The sequence below is a fragment of the Trichechus manatus genome, unplaced genomic scaffold (assembly GCF_000243295.1).
Source record: "Trichechus manatus latirostris isolate Lorelei unplaced genomic scaffold, TriManLat1.0 scaffold00052, whole genome shotgun sequence".
NCBI classification, from domain to species: domain Eukaryota; kingdom Metazoa; phylum Chordata; class Mammalia; order Sirenia; family Trichechidae; genus Trichechus; species Trichechus manatus.
This window is the reverse complement of record NW_004443988.1, coordinates 15,203,347-15,227,761: the sequence shown is the minus strand read 5'-3', so window position 1 is coordinate 15,227,761 and position 24,415 is coordinate 15,203,347. Positions and strand designations below refer to the sequence as shown.

The 24,415-nt window shown below is 39.2% G+C and overlaps 1 protein-coding gene across 2 annotated transcripts; it reads left to right on the top strand.

Moving 5' to 3' along the window:
- Window positions 1-272: 272 nt before the first annotated feature.
- On the top strand, window positions 273-23,799 carry ARPP19 (cAMP regulated phosphoprotein 19). 2 transcript variants are annotated; one of them, XM_004377678.2, is made up of 4 exons: window positions 297-343; window positions 582-636; window positions 18,518-18,640; window positions 23,364-23,799. In XM_004377678.2, the coding sequence occupies exons 2-4, from the start codon at window positions 592-594 to the stop codon at window positions 23,532-23,534; spliced, it is 339 nt and encodes a 112-aa protein (XP_004377735.1). In that variant the 5' UTR covers window positions 297-343; window positions 582-591; the 3' UTR covers window positions 23,535-23,799. The 2 variants fall into 2 exon arrangements, with proteins under 2 accessions (XP_023588266.1, XP_004377735.1); XM_023732498.1 differs by lacking the exon at window positions 582-636 and having other exon boundaries at window positions 273-343.
- Window positions 23,800-24,415: the final 616 nt, after the last annotated feature.

Sequence of the window (24,415 nt, the reverse complement as noted above, 5' to 3'; positions counted from 1 at the left end):
TCTGGTTCAATGCTTATTCAAAAATAAAACTTTTCTTTCTCTGCTGTGTTCGTGGAGTTTTTCTGGGTCGGGAGTAGATTTTATTTTTAGTAACTTTTCCCTAACGTTAGCAAGAACTGAGAGAACAGGATTAGGCGAGGCTGACGTGGAAATAGCAAAGTTCCTCGAACAGCAGGGACCACAAAAGGCACGAAAGAGCGTGGAGAGGCGGTTCCACTTACAAACTACAACTCCCAGGAAGGATCCCGCAGTCACGGGCGGATGTGAGGTAAGGCGCAGCCCACGACCTTTGAAGGAAGAAAGGAAGTGCATTGGCGTGGCAGAGTTGGAGGGGCTGAGTTGGGTAGGTCGGGGAGCGGCGCGGGAGGGGCGCTTGGGCCGCCGCGGGTAGGGTCGGCCGCCTGCCGCCGCCGTGGGGCTCCGTGTCGTCATAAGACGGCGGCCATTTTCACGGGCGTGGGCGGCCCCCGGCGGGCGTCGGAGAGCGGGGGCGGGCGGCGGGCTGGCCTGAGGCCGGCGGCGGTGGCCGAATGGCCTCGGCCACCCGGTAATTGCATCTTTTCCCGGCGTCTCGTCTGCAGAGGGAGCAGTATGTCCGCGGAAATCTCCGAGGCGGCCTCCGCGGAGGAGCAGAAGGTGAGCGTGTGTGGCGAGTGGGCCGGGGGAGCCCGGAAGGCCCGGAGCCGTCTCTGCTGCCGGCTGGGCCCAGAGGGCGCGGTAGTGCGGCGGCGTGCTCCTCCTCGTGGGGAAGGACGCGCCCTGGAATCCCGTCAGGACGCGCTTGGTGCAGTGCTTTGTGTTTCTACCTGCCTCGTCTGTGAAGTCAAAACATTCCAAAATTGGCTTCCCACGATAACTCTTGTTACTAGCACCAAAGTATTGGGAGTTTGAACGTTCTCCACGACGCCTGAAACCTGCCTTTTCAAACTCCTTGGAGTGTTGCATTACTCACTTAAATATACACAAGAATCTAGAACTCAGTCCTTATGAGTGTAACGTAAGTTTTTCTGTCAACTTCACTTTAATTAAGAAATTTTATTTTTCTCTTGAACTCTCCCCGACTTAACTTGTACGCGTGCTGTTAACTCCAGAGGCGGTATCTCTTGTTAGGGACACGAGTTAGACCTGGATTGGAATTTCAGTTCCAAGACTTCTTAATCCTCTGACCTTAGTTACTAAACTCTTTGGGCTTCAATTTCCTCATCTGTCAATGGGAATAATGGTACTTGCTTCCTTCATATGGTTGTTGTGAGGCTTAAATGACGTTAATAAAGTGTAGTATTTAGCAGTGTTTGCTCAAAAATGTTAAGTCTGTACGATGCGCATATGGTACTTGATTAAAAATCAAAAGATTGAACTAAGTTTTTTTTTTACGAAGTTGATCAGATTTTTCTTGGAAAAAGTAATATTTTGTAAACTGATATTTCAAATGTAGGGAAGTATGCCAGAAATCAGTATGGCTCACATTACGAATATAGAGACTGTATATTCTTGCCCCTTCCACCATAATTATTTCTGGGGACCTACCCTCCCTGGGTATGTGTGGCTAACTGAGTATGTCCACGGTATCTTGTTTCCTAACTTGTTTATGGAGAGCTACCAACACGTTTTCTAAAAAAACAAATAAAAAACCAGATGTCATTACCATAAATAGGGCTTGGTCTAATGCTTGGACTTTGTAAGGGTTTCTGCTTAATACTGCACCCATGCTCCTAATTGGGTTAAAAATTAGTTTACTGTTCTAAACTCATTCGGTATGTTCTTAACCATCTTAAATTTTCCTGAATTGGATGATTCTGTTAAAATATTACTTGTAAAGTAACTGAAGAAAAAAAGAAGGAGACAGCAGTAGTATAAGTAATAGTCAAATTACCACGTTATTGGAGCAATATTCCAGTGAAAAAACTCTATTGAATAAGTTTTCACACTTTGCCAAAAAATGTATTTTGGGGGCAAAAAAATATATTTTAAGGATTATAATCTTTACAGTAATATTAGCAATACCTTATTTATTGTAAAATATTTATTGTGGTGTTCATTATTGCTTGTGATTTAGGAACCCCAAAAAATAAACCCATGTCCCTGTCTATGGTGACTTAACCTAAATCGAAATCAACCTTAGATTTGATGTCTGCACAGTAGTGTGCTATGTAATTGTCTTTTATAAGATTTGTTAATATGTTGCCCAAGTGTGAAATGTTAGTTTATAGAGTTTAAATGCTTTTACTTGAACAGTCTAATGTTATGTCCCTTAACAATATTAAGGATATCTTGAGTGATTTTTTGTAATGAGTATCTGCATTAAAATTTTATTTCAAGTTGTTTGGTTTTTGCTGCTACTGTTATTAATACCAATATGTGTTAGGAGTATAATGTCCCTCGTGAATGGAGGATTGGCTGTAGATGTTAAGTACCGTTAGCGTGTATAACGCCTTAACGTTAGGAAAATGTGCAGCGTCAGTTCTCTCTTCCTAAGGGCCAGTCACTTGTTCTGTTTGGGAGAACAGTTAGATGACCTAAAAAATTGGATTATTGTCGGTGCACCCATTTGAACTTTAAATTAAAGTAATTCAGCTAAAATAGTTTTATGGTAGTTTAACTTATTGCTTCTGAAAAATTGATAGACCCTGCACAGAGTAAGACCTAAGTCACTATTTTTGTACCTTGAGTATGTACACCCTTGTAGAGAAAACAAAACTATACAGAGCCCTACTTTTTAATGAGATATTAATTAAATATGTACAAACATAAAAATAAATACGGACTCCTATTTCATAGCTTTTATACCACTCTAAACTAAAAAAAAAAAAAACAGTAAACTTCTAAATTACTGATTCAGTGTGGCATGGTATTTTGCTGAAACTAAATTTCCAATGTATTGAGAATCTGGTAACAATTGTTAAAGTGCAGGAGCTTTTGAGTATGGCAAGTAAACACACTCCCCCTGGGCCCTGTGATTATTCCACCACTTTTCGGTTTTTGAACCTTTCAAAAATCTCTATTTGTAGAGTAAGCTGTGAGGTCATTTAACTCTTTAGAGTCACAGATACATCGTTTACATCTTAAATACAGCTCTGTTCTTTTCTCATTAACTTGGACAATTGAGTAGTAGTGCTGTGTTTGTCACTGTAAATGAAAGCTCAGACACAAGTCACATAGCACTAAGATAATCACTGAAGTGAAAACAAAAAACGTTTTAAAATTTTAGCAGAGACCTCATAGATATATCATCCGTCTATTCCACTTTGAATAACACTAAGCCAAGACACATATGTACTGGTCCTTAGGGTTGGAAGAGTCATGTGGGAACTTAAAACAGTCATTGTATTTTCATTGTGAGCATTTTGAGCTCAGGGGCCCTGCTTCATTTATCTTTTCTCCCTTAGCACCTAGCATAGTACTTGGCATTGTTCAGAAAGTGTTGCTTGAATGAATTTTCTTCAGAACTTTTCTGTTGAAATCATTGCCAAAGGACTACTGCAATATGAATGGCTATGCTAGTACTGCAGTTAAAAAAGAGGGAGAGACCACGATCATATAAAAATCTTTGCTTAGACCCATGTTTTAGAGCTCTCTAGAGAAACAACCAGTAAGATATATCTGTGTGTGTGTGTGTATGTATGTATGTATAAACAAACAAACAAACAAAAAACCAAAACCCATTGCTGTGGAGTCAATTCCAACTCACAGCGACCCTGTAGGACAGAGTAGAACAACCCCATAGGGTTTCCAAGGCTGTGAATCTTTACAGAAGCAGACTGCCACATATTTAAACTGTGGAGCGGCTGGTGGGTTCGAACTGCCTACCTTTTGTTTAGCAATTGAGTGCTTAAACCACTGTGCTGCCAGAACTCATTATATATATATATTTATATATATACATATGCTATATATATGTGTGTGGGTGTATATATATAGTTAGTAGCTGTTGAGTCAATTCTGACTCATGGTGACCCCATGCTTGCAGAGTAGAAATGCTCCATAGGGTTTTTCAAGGCTCTGACTTTCTGGAAGCAGATTGCCAGGCCTGTCTTCCAAGGCTCCTATGGGTTTGAACCACCAGCCTTTTATTCTAGTAGTTGAGTGCATAACTGTTTGCATCATCCAGGGACTTTGTGTGTATATGTCCATGTTTGTATTTTGAGAGAGAGACAGAGATGGGTTTATTATAAGGAATTGGCTCATGCAACTGTAGGGGGCTGGCAAATCCAAAATCCATAGCTTAGGCAGTAGCTGGAGATTCCTGCAGTCTTGTGTCTCAAAATCCATAGGTTTACCATTCTGACTAGGGACACAATAGAAGGTCTCAGATAGAATGGGAGAAAAACGTAGAACAAAACTCAAATTCCTGAAGACAGCCAGACTTACTGGACTGATAGAGACTAGAGAATCCCCCTGAGACTGTTGCCGTAAGATACCGTTTAAACTTGGAACTGAAGCCACTCCTGGAGGTCACCTTTCAGTCAAATAACAGATTGGCTTATAAAACAAACATCACCTGTGAGTACTTTGCTTCCGTAAACAATCAACTATATGTGACCAACCTGTAACATTTACCATAAAGCAAAGGTGAGAAGGCAAGGAGGGGCAGGGAAGCTAGATTAATGGAAACAGAACAAACAGAATGGAAATAATGCGAATGCTGTCACGTTGTGAAAATTGTAACCAGTGTCATGGAACAGTTTGTATAGAAATTGTTAAATCGGACCCTAATTTGCTGTGTAAACTTTCACCTATAACACAATAAAATATTAAAAAATCCATAGGTTTGGCAACAGGAAGAGTAGAGGAGTTTTGGCAAGATGTCCGTATATACTCTGGAGGCAGAATACACCCCAGGAAAAATTCTTATTGCTCTTAAGGCCTTCAACTTATTGGATGAGGCCCACCCACAATTTGGAGAATAATCCTTTTTAGTTTAGGCCAACTAATTTAATCACATGTAAATACTTCAAAACAGCATCTAGACTAGTGTTTGATCAAACAGCTGGGCATCATAGCCTAGCCAGTTGACACATACAATTAACCATCACACCTCCTTAAGAAATCTGAACGAAACCAGAGGAATGTGTGTGTATACGCATTCATATGTATTGTGGTTTAAAATATTTTTTTAAAGAAAATCTCAGTAGCAGGTTTTCTAGAGGTTTCATTATAAGATTCATCAAATTAAATTCGTGAGATATTGTCTTGGAAAAGGCTAAAATATAGCTCTCAACTAAAATATTTCTGTCAGTTTGAAAGATATGTTTGATGCCTTTGTAGAGGTGGAAGAGGAAGATAACTATCATTTAAAATACTTCCATATATTATTAATAAAGAGTGCATATAAATTGCCTTCCTGTTCGGTTTTTAAAAATTGCAGTTAATATTGGTATCTTCTAGTACTGTTTTCACGCTACCTCTGATAAATAAAAGGCTTAAGAGTGTTTTCCATTCAGAGAACTGTATAGTTTGGTCTGTGTACAACCACTGATTCTTAGCAGTCTACAGTTAAGCCTCAGAACAGTTATTTTAAAATGTTTCTCCCAACTACCCTAGCATACTGTGTTTGCTATGCAACAGTTTGTCAGCTTTGCTAATATTGTTTGTGCAAGACTTTAATGCTTACAACTTCTGTTCTTGAACCTGCAAGTGTCTGTCTTATAACATGAAATATTTCAAAAATAAGCTGATGATGAGACTTTCAAGCGTTTAGAAAATTTCTTAGCTTTATTTAAATGATTGGAGTATATTGTATTTGTTAATTCAGGAGACTTTTATTGAGAATACCAGTCAGATGGCAGGCACGGGGCAAGCAGCAAGAGCATAATAGGGCAACAGTAATTTTCCATAGAGGTTAATACAGTATTGGTAGCTTCCTGGCAAAATCACAAAGGATTTGTTGGTTTTCATTAATCCTCCCTACTTATTCATCAATCACTGCATCAGTGAGCATATTGCTGAGTAGACGAGAATTTGTCTAGAGTGGTGAGATACAGAAAACTGATAAAAAAAAAAAGTGGAGAGCTCTCAATTCCCAGTCCCACGAAAGCTAATTGGTTTTAGTGGAAATATAGGATTCCATTAAAACCTATTGCCATTGAGTTGATTATGACTTCTGACTCATGGTGACAGCATGTGTGCAAGAGCAGAATTGTGCTCCATAGGATTTTCTTTTTTTTTGCTTATTGTTGTACTTTATGTGAAAGTTTATATTTCAAGTTAGTCTCTTATACAGAAATTTATACATACGTTGTTATGTGACCCTAATTGCTCTCCCTGTACTGTGACAGCACATTCCTCCTCTCAACGCCTGATTTCCAATATCCATTCAACCAGCTTCTAACCCTCTATGCCTTCTCATCTCACCTCTGGACAGAAGCTGCCCATTTAGTGTTGTGTATCTAGTTGCGCTAAGAAGCACACTCTTCATGAGTATCATATTATGTCCAACAGTCCAGGGGTCTTTGTCTAAACAGTTGGCCTCAGAAATTGTTTTAGTTCTGGGCTGACAGAAAGTCCGGGGGCCCTGCTTTCCGGGGTCCCTCCAGTCTCAGTCAAACCATTAACTCTGGTCTTTTTACTAGAATTTGAGTTCTGCACCCCACCTTTCTCCTACTCCATCAGGGACTCTCTGTTGTGTTCCCTGTCAGGGCGGTCACTGGTGGTAGCCAGGCACCATCTAGTTCTTCTGGTCTCAGGCTGATGAAGTGTCTGGTTTGTGTGGCCCTTTCTGTCTCTTGGGCCGATACTTTCCTTGTGTCTTTGGTGTTTTTTCATTCTCCTTTACTCCAGGTGGTTGGGACCAATTGATGCGTCTTAGATGGCTGCTTGCAAGATTTTAAGACCCCAGATGCTGCTCAGCAAAGTAGGACGCAGAACATTTTCTTAATAAGCTTTGTTATGCCAGTTGACCTAAATGTCCCCTGAAACCATGGTCCCCAGACCCCCATCCCTGCTACTCTGTCCCTCAAAGTGTTTGATTGTATTTAGGAAACTTCTTAGCTTTGGTTTACTCCAGTTGTGCTGACTTCCCCCAGTAGTGTGTGCTGTCCTTCCCTTCACCTAAGATAATTCTTGTCTACTATCTAGTTAATGAGTAACCCTCCCGCTCCCTCCCCACCCTCGGAACCATCAAAGAATGTTTTCTTCTGTGTTTAAAACCTTTTCTTGAGTTCTTATATTAGTGGTCTTATACAGTATTTGCCCTTCTGTGACTGACTAAATTGACTCAGCATAATAACCTCCAGCTTCCTCCATGTTATGTTTCACGACTTCATTGCTGTTCTTTATCGTTGCGTAGTATTCCATTGTGTCAGTATACCATAATTTGTTTATCCATTTGTCTATTGATGGGCACCTAGGTTGTTTGCATCTTTTTGCTATTGTGCACAGTGCTGCATTAAACATGGGCGTGCATATATCTATTCGTATGATGGCTATTACTTCTCTAGGATATATTCCAAGGAGCGGGATTGCTGGATCCTATGTTACTTCTATTTCTAGCTTTTTAAGGAAGTGCCAAATCGATTTCCGCAGTGGTTGTAACATTTACATTCCCAACAACAGTGTATAAGTGTTCCAGTCTCTCTACAACCTTTCCAGCATTTATTATTTCGTGTTTTTTGGATTAATGCTAGCCTTGTTGGGGTGAGATGGTATCTCATTGTAGTTTTGATTTGCATTTCTCTAATAATGATTGTGAGCATTTCTTCATGTGTCTGTTAGCTGCCTGAATTTCTTCTTTGGTGAGGTACCTGTTCATATCCTTTGCCCATTTTTTAATTGGGTTATTTCTCTTTTTGTTGTTGAGGTTTTGCAGTATTTTGTAGATTTTAGAGATTAGATGCTGATTGGATTTGTCGTAGCCAACAGTTTTTTCCCAGTCTGTAGGTTGTCTTTTTACTTTTTAGTGAAGTCTTTTGATGAGCATAAGTGTTTGATTTTTAGGAGCTCCCAGTTATCTAGTTTCTGTTCTGGTGCTTGTGCATTGTTACTTAACGGTTTGTATTGTGTTTATCCCATGTATTAGGGCTCCTAGCTTTGTCCCTATTTTTTCTTCCATGTTCTTTATTGTTTTTGATTTTATATTTAGGTCTTTGGTCCCATTTTGAGTTAAGTTTTGTGCATGGTGTGAGTTGTGGATCTTGTTTCAGTTTTTTGCAGATGTATATCCAGTTCTGCCACCACCATTTGTTATAGAGACTGTCTTTGCCCCAGTTAACGGACTTTGGGCCTTTTTCAAATATCAGCTGCTCATAGGTGGATGAATTTATGTCTGGATTCTCAATTCTGTTCCATTGGTCTATGTTATCTGTTTTTGTACCAGTACCAGGCTATTTTGACTACCGTGGTGGTATAATAGGGTCTAAAATCAGCTAATGTGAGGCTTCCCACTTTGTTCTTCTTCTTAAGTAATGCTTTACTTATCTGGGGCCTCTTCCCTTTCCATATGAAGTTGGTGATTTGTTTCTCCATCTCATTAAAAAATGCCAGTGGAACTTGGATTGGGGTTGCATTGTATCTGTAGATCGCTTTGGGTAGAATTGACATTTTCAGAATGTTGAGTCTTCCTATCTGTGAGCAAGGGATGTTTTTCCACTTATGCAGGTCTCTTGGTTTTTTGTAGTAGTGTCTTGTAGTTTTCATTGTACAGGTCTTTTAAGTCTCTGGTTAGATTTATTCCTAAGTATTTTATCTTGGGGGCTATCGTAAATGGTATTAATTTGGTGATTTCCTCTTTGAGGTTCTCTTTGTTGGTGTAAAGGAATCCAACTGATTTTTGTATGTTTATCTTGTATCCTGAAACTTCGCTGAAATCTTCTCTTAGTTCCGGTAGTTTTCTTGTGGATTCTTTGAGGTTTTCTGTGTATAATATCATGTCATCTGCAAATAGAGTTACTTTGACTTCTTCCCTACCAATTTGGAAGCGCTTTCTTTTTTTAGCCTAATTGCTCTGGCTAGGACCTCCAGCACAGTGTTGAATAAGAGTGGTGATAAAGGGCATCCTTGTCTGGTTCCCGTTCTCAAGGGGAATGCTTTCAAAGTCTCTCCATTTAGGATGATGTTGGCTGTTGGCTTTGTGTAAATGTCCTTAATTATGTTGAGGAATTTCCCTTCTATTCCTATTTTGTTGAGAGTTTTTATCATGAATGGGTGTTGGACTTCGTCAAATGCCTTTTCTGCATTGATTGATAAGATCTTGTGGTTCTTGTCTTCTTTTAATCTATGGGATGGATTACATTGATTGTTTTTCTAATCTTGAATTATCCTTGCATACCTGGTATAAATCCCACTTGATCATGGTGAATTATTTTTCTGATATGTTGATGAAGTCTGTTGGATAGAATTTTGTTTTGAGGATTTTTGCATCAGTGTTCATGATGTAATTTTCTTCTTTTGTGGTGTCTTTACCTGGTTTTGGTATCAGGGTTATGCTGGCTTCATAGAATGAGTTTGGGGGTATTCTATCCTTAACTGTGCCCTGAAATACCTTTAGTAGTAGTGGTGTTAACTCTTCTCTGAAAGTTTGAAGAGTTTGGTAGAATTCTCCAGTGAAGCCGCCTGGGCTTTTTTTTGTTGAGAGTTTTTAAATAACCTTTTCAATCTCTTCTTTTTTGTGTAGGCTTATTTAGTTGTTCTACCTCTGTTTGTGTTAGTTTAGGTAGGTAGGGAGTTTCTAGAAATTTGTCCATTTCCTCTAGGTTTTCAAACTTGTTAGAGTACAGTTTTTTATAGTATTCTGTTAATTTCAGTTGAGTCTGTTGTGATATCACCCATCTCATTTCTTCTACGGGTTATCTGCTTCCTCTCCTGTTTTTCTTTTGTAAGTTTGGCCAGTGGTTTATCAATTTTGTTGATCTTTTCAAAGGACCTTGATCTTATTAACTCTTTTAGTTGTTTTTCTATTCTCTATTTCATTTAATTCTGCTCTAATTCTTATTATTTCCTTTCTTCTGGTGCCCGTGCGCTTCTTTTGCTGCTCTTTCTACTTGTTCCAGTTGTAGGGTTAATGTTTTGATTATGACCCTTTCTTCTTTTTGGATGTGTGCATTTATTGCTATAAACTGACCTCTGAGCACTGCTTTTGCTGTGTCCCAGAGGGTCTGGCAGGATGTGTTTTCATTCTGTGAATTTCTTTATTCCATCCCTAATTTCTTCTATAATCCAGTAGTTTTTGAGGTAGGTGTTGTTCAGTTTCCATGTGTTTGATTTTTTTTCTTGCTTTTTCTGTTATTGATTTCTACTTTTATGGCTTTATGGTCAGGAAAGATGCTTTGTAATATTTCAGTGCTCTGGATTCTCTTAAAGCTTGCTTTATGGCCTAACATGTGGTCTATTCTGGAGAATGTTCTGTGTGTGTGTTGGAAAAGAAAGTATACTTGGCTGCTGTTGGGCGGAGTATTTGGAATATATCTATGAGATCAAGTTTGTTGATTGTACCATTTAGCTCTCTGTGTCCCTGTTGAGCTTCTTTCTGGATGTTCTGTCCTTCATGAAAGTGGTGTGTTGAAGTGTCCTACCACTATTGTGGAGCTGTCTGTCTCTCTTTTTAATGCTGTTAGAGTTCGTTTTATGTATTTTGGAGCCCTGTCTTCGGGTGCGTAATTATTTATTATAGTTATGTCGTGATGTATTGACCGTTTAATCATTACACAGTGTCCTTCCTTATCCTTTGTGGTAGATTTTACTTTAAAGTCTGTTTTGTCAGAGATTAATATTGCCACCTCTGCTCTTTTTTGAGTGTTGTTTGCTTGATATGTTTTTTTCCATGCTTAGAGTTTTAGTCTTTAAGTCTAAGATGTGTCTCTTGTAGGTAGCATATTGATGGATCGTGTTTTTTATCCAATCTGTCACTCTCTGTCTCTTTATTGGTGCATTTAGTTCATTACAATTCAGTGTAATTATTAATAGGTGTGCATTTAGTGCTGTCATTTTGATGTCTTTTTTTGTGTGTTGTTCAGTTTCTTTGTTCCCCTTAATTTTCTGTGCTGAGTGGTTTTTTATTTATGTATTTTCATCTTTTTCTTTGTTGTTGATTTTGTATTTGCTGAGTCTTTATATTGTTTTTTATTTTTACTTGTAGAATCGTTAGTTTTCTTTGTGATTACCTTAATATTTACCCCTATTTTTCTAAGTTTATACCAATCTTTTATTTCTTTATATCGCCTTGACTCCCGCTCCACATGAAAAATCTATGCCTGTATTTTCTTAAGTCCCTCTTTTTTGTTTTAATGTTGTCATTTTTTTAGATATTGACATCTGTTTCCCTGTTTTCAGTGTTTTAGCTTTGATTTATTTGTGACTTCATATCTAGGTTGATATCTGGTTGCTCTGTTCTGCGTACTCGTCTTGGGTGATTATCTGATGTTACTGATTTTCTAACCGGAGGACTCCTTTAGTATTCCTTTTAATTTTGGTTTGGTTTTTGCAAATTCCCTAAAGTTCTGTTTATTTGGAGATGCCCTAATTTCGCCATCATATTTGAGAGACAGTTTTGCTGGATATATAATTCATTGCCTGCAGTTTTTTTTTCCTTCAGGGCTTTATATTTGTCATCCCGCTGCCTTCTTGCCTGCATGGTTTCTGCTGAGTAGTCAGAGTTTATTCTTATTGACTCTCCTTTGTAGATGACTTTTTGTTTATCCTTAGCCACTGTTAAAATTCTCTCTTTATCTTTGGTTTTGAAAAGTTTGATTATAATATGTCTTGACTTTCTTTTGGGATCTACCTTATGTGGGGTTCGATGAGCATTTGGGATAGATCTCTTGTTATCTTTCACGATATCAGGGAAGTTTTTCGCCAACAAATCTTCAACAGTTCTGTGTTTTCTGTTACCCTCCCTGTTCTGGTACTCCAGTCACTCATAGGTTATTCCTCTTGATAGAGTCCCACATAATTCTTAGGGTTTCTTCATTTTTTTAAATCGTTTTATCTGCTTTTTTCCTCAGATAAGTTGGTGTCAAGTGCTTTATCTTCAATCTCACTAATTCTGACTTCCATCGCCTCAATTCTGCTCCTATGACTTTCTATTTAGTTGTCTAATTCTGAAATTTTATTGTTAATCTTCTTGTTTTCTGATTGTTGTCTGTCTTTGGATTCTTGCAGCCTATAAAATTTGTCATTATGCTCTTCCCTAATCTTTTTAAGTTCCTCTATTGCATGTTCTGCATTTTGCCTAATTTCCTTCCTGATCTCTTGAAGAGTTCTGTATATTAATCTTTTGTATTCTGTCTCCAGTAATTCCAAGAAATTTTCTTCGTTCGGAAGGTTTCTAGATTCTTTATTTTGGGAGCTTGCTGAAGCCATCATGATCTACCTCTTTGTAATTTGATATTGACTGTTGTCTCCAAGCCATCAGTGAGTTATTATATTTATTTTATGTTTGCTTACTGTGTCCTAGCTTCTTGTTTTGTTTTGATAATACCCAAATAGGCTGCTCGTTTGAGCTGGCCTGATCACTGGCGCCCCTGAAGCTCCAACATCCTGCCACCAGGTTGCCAGACCTGCCACTAAGTATGTGAACTCAGGAGTCCGCCCACTCCTCCTGTATGAATTCAGCTCAGGTGTCCAGGTAGTCAGCCACTAGGTGTGTGGTGCAGGCTCTCACCTACAGTCCTAGACAGGCATGGGTGATTGGTGTAGGTACAGGCATCCGGCTGCAGCAGGAGCACACACGCTGAGCAAGGCAAGGGGCTGACACCCCCCTTGAGTGTCCAGGAGGAAAGCATGTCCCTGTTCCCTAGAGTGTGTAGGTGGGTGGGTTTTGCAGCTGGATTATGAGCACTGGGGGCACCTGTTGTTCTTGGGCCTCTGTCGCAGGTGGGTAGGTGGCATGGGTGGAGCCACCAGTCCTCAGGCCCCTGATGTGGATAGGTGAAGACCCTGCTTAATGGGCAGAGAGAGCAGTGTCACATGTTACAGATCTGCCACTTCACAGCTGAAACAGTGGAAGTTAGGTTTCAGGTATATACCCCATTGTATTGCAATAATGAGGGCCTATCCTGTTGAAATGGGCGCATATAAGTCTCTGTAGGGGAAAGGCACTCAGAGTCTGTGAGTCCCTTATGCCTGTGTCTAGGCAAAGGTGCTGTGCCTACCCTGAGTTCCTAGTTTAGGGAACCAGCAGATTATTTTTCCCCCGTTCGTTAATTTATTCCTTCTCCAAGGCCGGGAGACTCGGCAGTCGCTGAAGCCGTCCTGAACCCAGTGCAGAGCAAGCTGGGATTAGAGAAAAACGGGAGAGAGGTTTTTCCCTAAGGGGTGTTTTTGATTTCACACAGTAGGCCAGACACAAATACTTATCTTTCACTGATTGAGGGTTGGTTCTCACTGATTATGGATGGCGGAGTAGACTCTTTGCCTCTGGGTCTCTCCCAGTGTGGAGAACGCCTCCAGAGTGCCGCTGCTTGCCTCACCGCTCACCCCCGAGCTGATCCGGGCTGAAGGCCTGCACCTTCTGCCAGGTCTGGTCTGGCAACTCTTCATTGATTCCAAACAGTCTCTCCCTCCCCCGCCACTATGTCCGATTCCTCAACTTTGCTTTTGATGTTCAGGGCTCCTAGGTTTTCGGGTCTTTGTTGTAAGAGGGACCACCGGAAGCGTCAGACTACTATGCCATCTTGGTCCAGCCTCCCTCCATAGGATTTTCAATGATTATAATCTTATGCAAGTAGATTGCCCTGCTTGTCTTCCCTTTTGCCCCTGAGTGGATTCGAATCGAGAACTTTTCAGTTAGTAGCCTAGGGCAAAAACCGTTTGCTACCCAGGGACTTAGGACATCATTGTTTTGTGCAATACAGTTGATTCTGACTCATAGCAACCCTATAGGACAGGGTATAACTGCCCCATAGAGTTTTCTAGGTTGTAATCTTTTTTTTTTTTTTAACTTTGCTTTAGGTGAAAGTTGACAGCTTAAATTGATTTCTCATACAAAACATTATACTCTGTTAATGTAACGTTACTTGCAATCCCTGTAATGTGACAGTGCACTCCCCCTTTCCACCCTGGGTTTCTTGTGTCCATTCGGCCAGCTCCTGTCCCTTCCTGCCTTCTTACCGTGCCTCTGGACAGGAGCCGCCCATTTGGTCTTGTGTATCTGATTGAGCTAAGAAGGAGCACACTCTTCGAGGGTATTATTTTATGTTTTATATTCTAGTCTGATGTATGTCTGGAGAGTGGGCTTTGGAAATAGTTTTAGTTCTGGATTAATAGAGTGTCTGGGGGTGATGGCTTTGGGGGTCCTCCAGTCTCAGTCAGACCATTAAGTCTGGTCTTTTTATGTGAATTTGAGTTCTGCTCCGTACTTTTCTCCTGCTCTGTCAGGGACCCTTTGTTGTCTTCTCTGTTAGGGCAGTCATTGATGGTAGCTGGACACCATCTAGTTCTTGTGGTCTCAGGATGATGGAGTCTTTGGTTTATGTGGACCTTTTGTCTCTTAGGCTAATATTTTCCCGGTGTCTTTGGTATTCTTCATCTCCTTTGCTCCAAGTGGGTTAGGACGAATCGATGCATCTTAGATGACCACTCGGAAGCTTTTAAGACCCCAGATGCCACTCACCAAAGTGGGATGCAGAACATTTTCTTAATAAACTTTGTTATGCTGATTGACATAGATGTCCTCCAAAACCATGGTTCCCATGCCTTAGGCTGTAATGTTTACAGGAGCAGATTGCCAGTTCTTTTCTCCTAAAGAGTTACTCCTGGGTTTGAACTGCCAACATTTCACTTAGCAACCAAGCACTTAACCGTTGTGCCACCAGGGCTCCTTAACACCCTTAATTTGAAGGTGCTAGGATTGAGGGCTGCAGTGAGCTTGGAGTCCTTTTCAACCCATGTAATTTTAAAACAGCTTTACACCACTCCTCACTATCAACATGGTTATGTTCTGGTTCTGGATTAAATTGTGTCCCCCAAAAATGTGTTGGAATTGGGCTAGGCCATGATTCCCAGTATTGTGTGATTGTCCACCATTTTGTCATCTGATGTGATTTTCCTATGTGTTGTAAATCCTACCTCTGTGTTGTTAATGAGGCAGGATTAGAGGCAGTTATGTTAATGAGGCACGACTCAGTCTATAAGATTTGGTTGTATTTTGAGTCAGTCTCTTTTGACATATAAAAAGAGACAAGTGGGCAGAAAGACGGGGACCTCATACCACCAAGGAACAAGAACAAGGAGAACAGCATGTACTTTGGACCTGGAGTCCCTGCACTGAGAAGCTCCTCGACATGGGAAGATCAATGACAGGGACCTTCCCCCAGAACCGACAGAGAAAGCATTCCCCTGGAGCTGGTACACTGAATTCGGACTTCTAGCCTCCTAGCTGTGAGAAAATAAATTTCTCTTTGTTAAAGCCATCCACTTCTGGTATTTCTGTTATAGCAGCACTAGATGACTAAGACAGGTTCCAAAGACCAGGTTGTTATGTGAAAATCAGCATTATGCCAAAATGGAAGTCTTTTTTTTTTTTTTTTCCTGTTTTCAGACCATCCATTTGTCTGGTTTGTTAGAAAATATGATCATAGAACTAATAACAGCTAAGATTTACTGATGTGCTTATCACCGAGACAAGTCTAGTTATGGCTTATTCCTCTGTGTAGAAGGAGACTTGGAGGAGACAAAGCTGGATATAGCTTGGGTGTGTTACTGGAGGGCCCTTGGCTTAACCACTTCCCCTTCCTCTTGTGCTGGGTCAGAGCTTCCTTTGCAGAGCTGCCTCCAGGCTCCATTCCCACCCACCCCTGCAAACCCTGCATTCACGATCCCATCTAGAGCCTCTTCTGCCCTCCTGGCCTGGCGAGTCACTGAGGCTCAGGGCTTCCTGAGAGGGTGCTAGGAGCCTGGCAGCACACCCGGCCCCTCCGAGGCAGAGGCTTCAGGCCCAGCTTGGCTCACTTTGGTTTATTGTTGTAGTTTTTTTAAATTTCAAGTTAGTCTCTTATGCAAAAATTTATACATGCATTGTTATGTGACCCTAATTGTTCTCCCTGTACTGTGACAGCACACTCCTCTTCTCCACCCCTGATTTCCCATGTCCATTCAACCAGCTCCTAACCCTCTCTGCCTTCTCATCTCACCTCCGGACAGAAGCTGCCTGTTTAGTGTCATGTATCTACTTGAGCTAAGAAGCACGCTCTTCACGAGTATCATTTTATGTCCCACAGTCCAGTCCAATCTCTGTCTGAAGAGTTGGCCTCAGAAATTTAGTTCTAGGCTGACAGAAAGTCCGGGGGCCATGCTTTCCGGGGTCCCTCCAGCCTCAGTCAAACCATTAAGTCTGGTCTTTTTACTAGAATTTGAGTTCTGCACTCCACTCCCTACCCCCTTTCTCCTGCTCCATCAGGGACTCTCTGTTGTGTTCCCTGTCCGGCGGTCATTGATGGTTGCCAGGCACCATCTAGTTCTTCTGGTCTCAGGCTGATGAGGTGTCTGGTTTATACTTTTCCTTGTGTCTTTGGTGTTTTTTCATTCTCCTTTACTCCAGGTGGTTGGGACCAATTGATGCATCCTAGATGGCCTCTTGCAAGCTTTTAAGACCCCAGACGCCACTCACTAAAGTAGGGTGCAGACCCCAGTTTGGCTCACTTTGGGATGTCATTAAACTGGCATGCGCTTCTTCCCGATACCGTCTCTGATGCCTTTCTTTCCTCCCTTCTCACCCCACAGCAGTTTTGAGCTGCAGGGCCTCAGGCTGCATAGGAGCTGGGAACCGAGAACAGGCACACAGCCGTGGATAGAGGAGGCTGGGCCCATGCGGCAGCAGCTGGATGTGGGCTGATTGGAGGGAATGGAGGGCAGTGCGGCCCAGCTTCCCAGAGGCAGCCCAGAGACTCTCTGCAAGGGAGGGGACGCTCTGCAGCCGTTGCTGCCACGCCTCCATCTCGTTAATATGCAAAATAGATTTTTTACTGTTGTAAATGCGAAAGAAACGTCAGATAATGAGTAGTCAATAAGTGAAAAGTAGGTGTACAGGGAAACCCAAGAGTAGGTCCCTCCTCCCAATTCCACTTCTGTGTTGCAGCACTAGGAACATCTCTGTGCCACCCACAGTAGATGCTTGCAGTGAGGGTTGAGCCACAGAGCTGTATGGTGACCCAGCCCATCTTCCTATACTCAGCTGGTATCCTTAAACTTCCACTATTTCTCCAGCTTTTGTGATGAGTACAGTATGGTCATATCTTACATGGGGGTTAGGTTCTAAAGTTAGTAAGGGAAAAATCATATATAACTAAAATCACCTTTGTAAATTTCCAGAGAAGGCATAAATCACATTGGAGACTGCCACGTCAGTTCTCAGTAGGTCATGTATTCACAAAGCAGAAAGGGAGAATACATATAGAAAGGGGCCCCATAGAAGAAAAATATATTGTGACGGCAGCAGCTTTATTTTCAAAATCCTCCAAGACTTAAAATGAGAAGATGTAAACACATGAGGAAACTGTTCAAGATGAAGGAAATGTTGACAGTATATAAAGTAAATAAAGGTGATTATTAAACATGTATGTTTAATTTTGAGGAAAATATATGTAAAAATTGTATGAAGTTGTTTAATTCTTAGATTGATAAATGATCTACTTGCTATGTAGGAACGTAGACTTTACATGTATGGATTCAACAGTCCTGCTTTTTACTAATCATAAGTAACCTGGAAGACTTGAGATCTATAGAGGTCTGTAACTTTGCCGAGCTGGCATGCAGAAGTGAATTTATTAGCTAGAAAGTGGGCCCAGCCTTCCCATCTCAGAGCAGCCTTTTTTTTAGATTTGTCCTTCTGCAGTATTAGCCATAAAGTGATATGGTGTTTCCTGGTAAAATAGGCTCTTGGAAAGAAGGTAGACTTTATCAAGACTGGTGTTAAAAATGAACAGGGTTAAAATATTGACATTCCTTGGTCAGAAAACAGGTTTTTGATGTTAAATAATCTTTGACATGAACACTTTTGTCATTAAACGTATGGGAGGAAATTAGGCAGTATACCCAGACATGGGGATTGACAAAGATTACGTGATGTATCTCTTCTTTACAAACATCAGGGTATTTATTCTGTATTAATTTATTCAGGGAAAATGTACTGGTAAGTAGACTGCTGTTAATTTCTAGTAAGGAATCTTAGGAGCTTCAAATCATACATAATTTTGGATAAACAGGAAATCAAAAGATCTTTTGTTCTTTAACAGTATTAAGATTCTCTATAGACAAAGAGCTAAAGAGTTCCATAGAAGGTGACTGACTATAGATGTGTTATACATGACTGGAAAGTAATGGCAAGCAAGACTTGAGAGCTGAGCTCTTTTGATATTTTTATCCAGTGTGTGGGGTGTCACACATGCATCACAGCTATAATAGAGCTATCACATGGATCATTTGAAAAAAAGATAGAGATATTTTAAAAGCTTCTGTGCTTGATTTCTTAGTCAGATGCTGTGTTATTTGGCATTGGACAACTGAAATTGGAATCCAGATATTAAAAAAAGTGAATTATTTTAAATAACTGTTTTGTAATAGAGAAATAACTTGTTTAAAATTTTTTCAGGAAATGGAAGATAAAGTGACTAGTCCAGAGAAAGCTGAAGAAGCAAAATTAAAAGCAAGGTATCCTCATCTGGGACAAAAGCCTGGAGGTTCAGATTTCTTAAGGAAACGCTTACAGAAAGGGGTAAGTTCTCACGTGTAATCTTCAAATACTTAAGCTGTGTGAATTCATTGTGCTGATAGAGATTGTGAAATGGGTGTCTGCATATATAGTTCTGTACCTTACAGTCATATATATACATATATATAAGTATTTTATACTGTTCGTTCATAAGTATGTGTAAGAATTCTCAACTCTTTAACATTTTTTAATTATTAATGATTTGAAACAAACTTATAGATAATAACAACTTGTGTACCCACCACTCAGATCTAACATTAATATTTTTCCATGTTTATTTCGATTCTATCTTTGTAAGAAAGAAAATGTAGATGCAGTTGAAACCTACCCCATGTGTGTATAAAACCCCATTCCCCCTTCTCTTCAAAAGCAGCCATTTGTTATTTATCCTTCCTACCCATATTTTTAAATTTTTACCTAATTATTTTAAAAGCGATTCCCATACAACACCCAAAAGCTTAAACTAATTTTTATTTGGATGAAATGATCACTTTAAAAGCACTTTACTCTCTTATTAATACCACATTTCACATTCAGAGTTACTGTAACACAATTAGTACATTGTAATTTTAGTAGTTCAAATTACTGAAAATTTTTTTTTCAAAAATCTTGTCATGCTTTGTGAGGTATAAACCATTATTTCTCATCAGTGAGATCTGAATTGAGATAGTGTTCTATTTGTTCCTTAAGTTTTTCCCTTCCTACCATAGAGGGTATAGGGAAGATAAAATAATATTTACAGAAGAGAATTGTTTATTGAATCCAGTGCCAAATCAAGTTTCTCCTTAAATAAATGCCTTAAATATGCTAGTATCTTTTGCTTGCTTACAGAAATGTGTCAGTATGTGTGTGTGTTTATTTATGGGAACATATTAACCGTAGGTATATATGGATTGTCTTCCAAAAAAGGCAAAAAAACAAATTCCAAAGGAATGTTTAAAGTATTTAAATAAATTATTTTTAAAAGTGGCAGAAAAATAAAACGACATTTTTATCTTACATGAAAGAATAATATTCACAGCTTTGAAATGATAGGAATGACAAGAAAGAATTACACTAAATACATGAAAATGTAAAACCCTCTGTACCATGAGAAATAAATAAAATAGGTGCCTATAGCCCATTGCCTTTGAGTGCATTCTGACTCATAGTGACTCTATAGGACAGAGTAGAACTGCCCCATAGGGTTTCCAGGGAGCAGCTGGTGAATTCGAACTGCTGACCTTTTGGTTAGCAGCTGAGCTCTTAACTACTACACCACCAGGGCTCCAAGGTACCCACAAATAAAGGATTTTAACAGACGGAATAAAGTATTATATACAGAGAAAAATATTTACCCATGATAGAAATCAATGAAATGTAAATTAGAGCAGTCAGAATGTGGTATCCATACAACTAAATTAGAAAAATATTTAAGATAATACCCACTGGTGAGGTTTAGGAGCCCTGGTGGTGCAGTGGTTAAGAGCTCAGCTGCTAACCAGACAGTTGGCAGTTGGAATCCACCAGCTGCTCCTTGCAAACCCTATGGGACAGTTCTCTTCTGTCCTGTTGAGTCCCTATGAGTTGGAGTAAATGGCAGTGGGTTTGGTTTTTTGGGGTTTGGTGAGGTTGAAGTTGAAGTTTGCTATGTGTAGCATTTAAAATGATACTCTCATTTTGGAAAGGGGTATGAATCAAGATTTATTAAAATGTTCACATTGTTTCAATGAACAATCTCTTTTGAATTAATCTAAGAACATAATTCAGTGTAAGGAAAAAAGTCTCCAAGGTTTGAAGATATTCGTTGTAGTTTTCACTATAATTAGCAGCAGTGCCACTACTCAACAGCAGAGAAATGGTTAAGTAAATTGTGATAAGTCAACAAAATAGAATATTTTGTGCTCATTTAAAAACAATTCTAAAATTATAAATAGAATAAATTGAAAAAGGATGAAAACCATATTATGAATACAGCAATTATATGTACTGAGTCTGATCATAAGACTGTTCCATCAGTGAGTTTTTAGTTACAAAATGAATTATATAATCTTCTTTATTGAGTTACTTGAATTTGGGATTTGTCTGATTACTAGTGATTAAGAAACATTTTTTTTTTTTGCTATTCTCAAGCGTACCTATGTTAAGAGGCTTTCTTCCAACATTTGTACTGTTTTTGTAATTTTCTTCTGGCTTCGACTATTTATGACATTTTAAGTATCTTCAAGTCAGAATCTATATGTGTTTTATCTTGGAGTTGGCATTGTAGATATAAGCAGTTGATAATGGAGAAAATGCCAGTTGAATTAAGATATAATTATATAGAATTTGGAAAGTGAGCTCTTGAATAGTTCTGTAAGAGTCTGGATCACAGGGTCCTGGGTTTCAGTTTTCCTCTGTCACACTAATAATTAGCAAGCTTCACGAGTTACCTTAGCATCTTTAAACTGTTCTTCATCTGAGAAGTTGGATTAGGTATTATTTGTAAGGCCCCTTTCTGTCTTATTATACTCATTAATGCTAATGTTGAGTGTCAAGGATTGACATGTATTTGGGATCTTTTATATTATGACCATGTACACAGTGGCTACATAGATAGAGCCAGGAGGGATATCAAGAAGCAGTCTAGTCTATATTTTTCATACTTGTTTGTGAAGTCCCAAGAAAACTGAAGATACAGTTTAAGGAAACAAGGCTTTAAAAATTAAACATAATAGGTGTTCACTTACTGTCAGTGTAATTGTAAATACTGATGTAAGTGTGGCCTCTAAATTTGGTGGGGAGGAGGCTTTTACAATATTGTCATCCAGATGATCAAGAATATGCTTTGTGAATTTTAAAAGATTTTTATTAAACTCACAAAATTTAAAAATTGTTAAGAACAACTAATAATCGCTTTCTGAGACTCTATCTGTGGATTCCAGTGTGAGAAACAATGAGGAATGACCTAGTTCACTCCACCTAAAGCATTTTTTTTCTGACATCTTTGTTGCATAGTTGTCTTTGCTGAATCTTTTAAGTGAAATACTGCCTTTTGCAGTAGTAGCCTGCTCTTTCCTAGAGCAGTCCTAATTGTTAGCATTGATTTTAGTTTTGTGTCTAGCCACACTAAATATATTTGGTTCCTTTTCCACAAGCAGTGTAGTCTAACCTGCAAGTTAGTGGTATTCCCTTATGATGAATTTTTACTAACTAGAAAATAAGTATCAATAAAAAACCAGGTTAGACACAGGCTTGGGAAAGTTCTGCCTAAAATTTGCACTGTGTGTTAAATTTCTCACTTTGTGCTTTTGACTCTAAGAAATTTGGCAGGCTGTTGTGTTCTCCTCCAGACGCTACTAAACCTCAGAAGCAGCTCTCTACTTCAAGTATAATGCAGTGCATCAGACATTCTTTTTTTTTTTTTCCGCTACACTCATTTTAAAACATCATGTAGGAATAAAGCTGCAGCAAGCCTTGGGATGGCCTGGTCTGAGTTTCCTTGTTACCGCTCTGTGTGTTGCATGTATAGTGACAGATGAAAAGCAGTTTTGAACTTTAGACCCTCTGGCCAGATAAGTCCCTCGAGAAAGGCAGCCAATGAGACTTTTCCTGGGCTGTGAGTTCCCAGCTCTTTCATTTTACAACATGAGGTATCCTTAAAGGCCCTGAGAGAACATACATTTTTTTCCCCTTCACTCATTGTCCAGGCCCTCATCTCATACCTGAATTATTCCTCACTGGCCCACCTCAGGCCAAGGTTAGGGCTCCCTCCTTTGAGCACTCATAGCACCTTGTATACTTAAAATCGTATAATTGATTTACTTGACTCTTGTCCATCTTTGTACCTCTCTCCAGCTCTCAAACCCAGTGCCTCTCCTCTCACAGAGTATAGCAGTTACTCAGTAAATGTGGGCTAATATAATAGGTGTCAGTCAGGAGCCAGGCACATACATCTGTTTTTAATCTGGAACAGATAGCTAATTAGCCACATTAAGGTTGATTATTAGCTTTCCTCACAAGTTGTGTTTTAGTGATAAAGGATATGGTTACAATCTTCCTCCATCTTAGTGAGCGATAGTGGTACTTATTCAGTGTTTTTGTGTGAAAAATGGAGGAGGTGTAGGGATGTGCATTTTAAGTGATAATTTCTGGTGAGAAGTTTATTTTTTAGATTTACTGTAGCATTTATATTTTAACCTTAATTTTGATTTTAATGATCTGCTCTAGTTAAAATAAGTATGATTTAAATTCTTGCAGAAATGCTTGTTCTAGATGACAGAGTACCAGAAACTATAAATAATAGTTTTAATAGCTATAAGGTTAATTGAGGGTGGGTGGCACATTCTAAATGCAAATTGATGAATTATTTGTTTTTATTTTCAAAATCATTTAAGCAAGCTTTTCAGCCTGATTGCTCTATTAGTAAATGAAAGGTGTGAATTTTGCTGAGTCTAGGACTATTCATTCCCAGATAGCTTGATGCAGTGGTTGATGTGTAGCTCTGTACTGGAGCCAGAGCAGTCCAAGTCTGAAGAAGGGGTGCTTGCCTGGCTTCTCAGTTTTTGAATTATGCTGGAACTTACTACGGGGACATAGTTATTTTATCTAATTAATGTTTTTGTTTAAATTTTTTAAGACTAGATTATGTTATACTGACAGTGTAGCGTTGCATCTATATCTTAAACCAGTGTATTTGCACATGAAGGCTTTTAAATTCTGGTCTGAATTCTTTTTTTTTTTTTTTCTTTTTTTACTTTTCCTATAGCAAAAATATTTTGATTCTGGGGATTACAACATGGCTAAAGCAAAAATGAAGAACAAGCAACTTCCTACTGCAGCCCCGGATAAGACAGAGGTCACTGGTGACCACATTCCTACTCCACAGGACCTTCCGCAGCGGAAACCATCCCTTGTTGCTAGCAAGCTGGCTGGCTGACTCAGAGAGCTGAACTGCATGGATCTTCTAATTCCCATTGTTTCTTCTTAATATGTTACTTCTCAGCTTTTTATTTCCTTTCAATTCACTAAGTCGTTTGAGACTTCACAGCTTTGTGTGTGTGTATGCTGCTATTGTAAGAGAATATGTAGAATTTTTAAGTAGTTTAATAGTGCACTGATGACAAGTACATGTTAGAGCAACATAAAGTAATCTACTTGAAAATAATTGTGTATATTATCTCACTCCTAGTGTAGGACTGGTTCTAACAAGTAACAAGCAAGCTTTACAATTTTAATGTTTCGGCTTTCCTTACTTCATCTTAATTATGGCTTTGTATGTTAGTCTTATTTAATATAACCTTTATTGTGTTGATTTCTTCTGTATTTTTCTTTTGGACTTTATAAACCAGAAATGTAGGACTACAAGTTGGGAGAAAGGTCACATATTTCAAACACAGACAAATAGATGGGGCTCTGAAAGATTTGTATCTCTTGCTTAAACTTGAATGGCCTTAAACCTGTTTCAGCTTTAACAATAGAAATTTACTTGGGCAATATTTGCCCATTCTGGTATAACTTATGTGACTAGTGCTTAATAGCCGCTGTGGAAACTAATATTCTTATTCAGTTCTATAGTGTTAGAATACCTTTTGTTGTTGACAACGTGAGTGAAGTGTGCATGTACATCGACTGTTGGATTCACTTTTGTGCCATTTTTGTAAATACAATAGTTTTGCACAACGGCTCACAAATGTCTGTATTAATTCCACATTAAAAAGTAGATGATGTGCCAACTAGAAGCACAAGAGTTCCTACACAAAACTCTGTATGTCATTACAGTTTTTGTATAGTAAGAGTCGTTTACAATCTTGGGCTTAC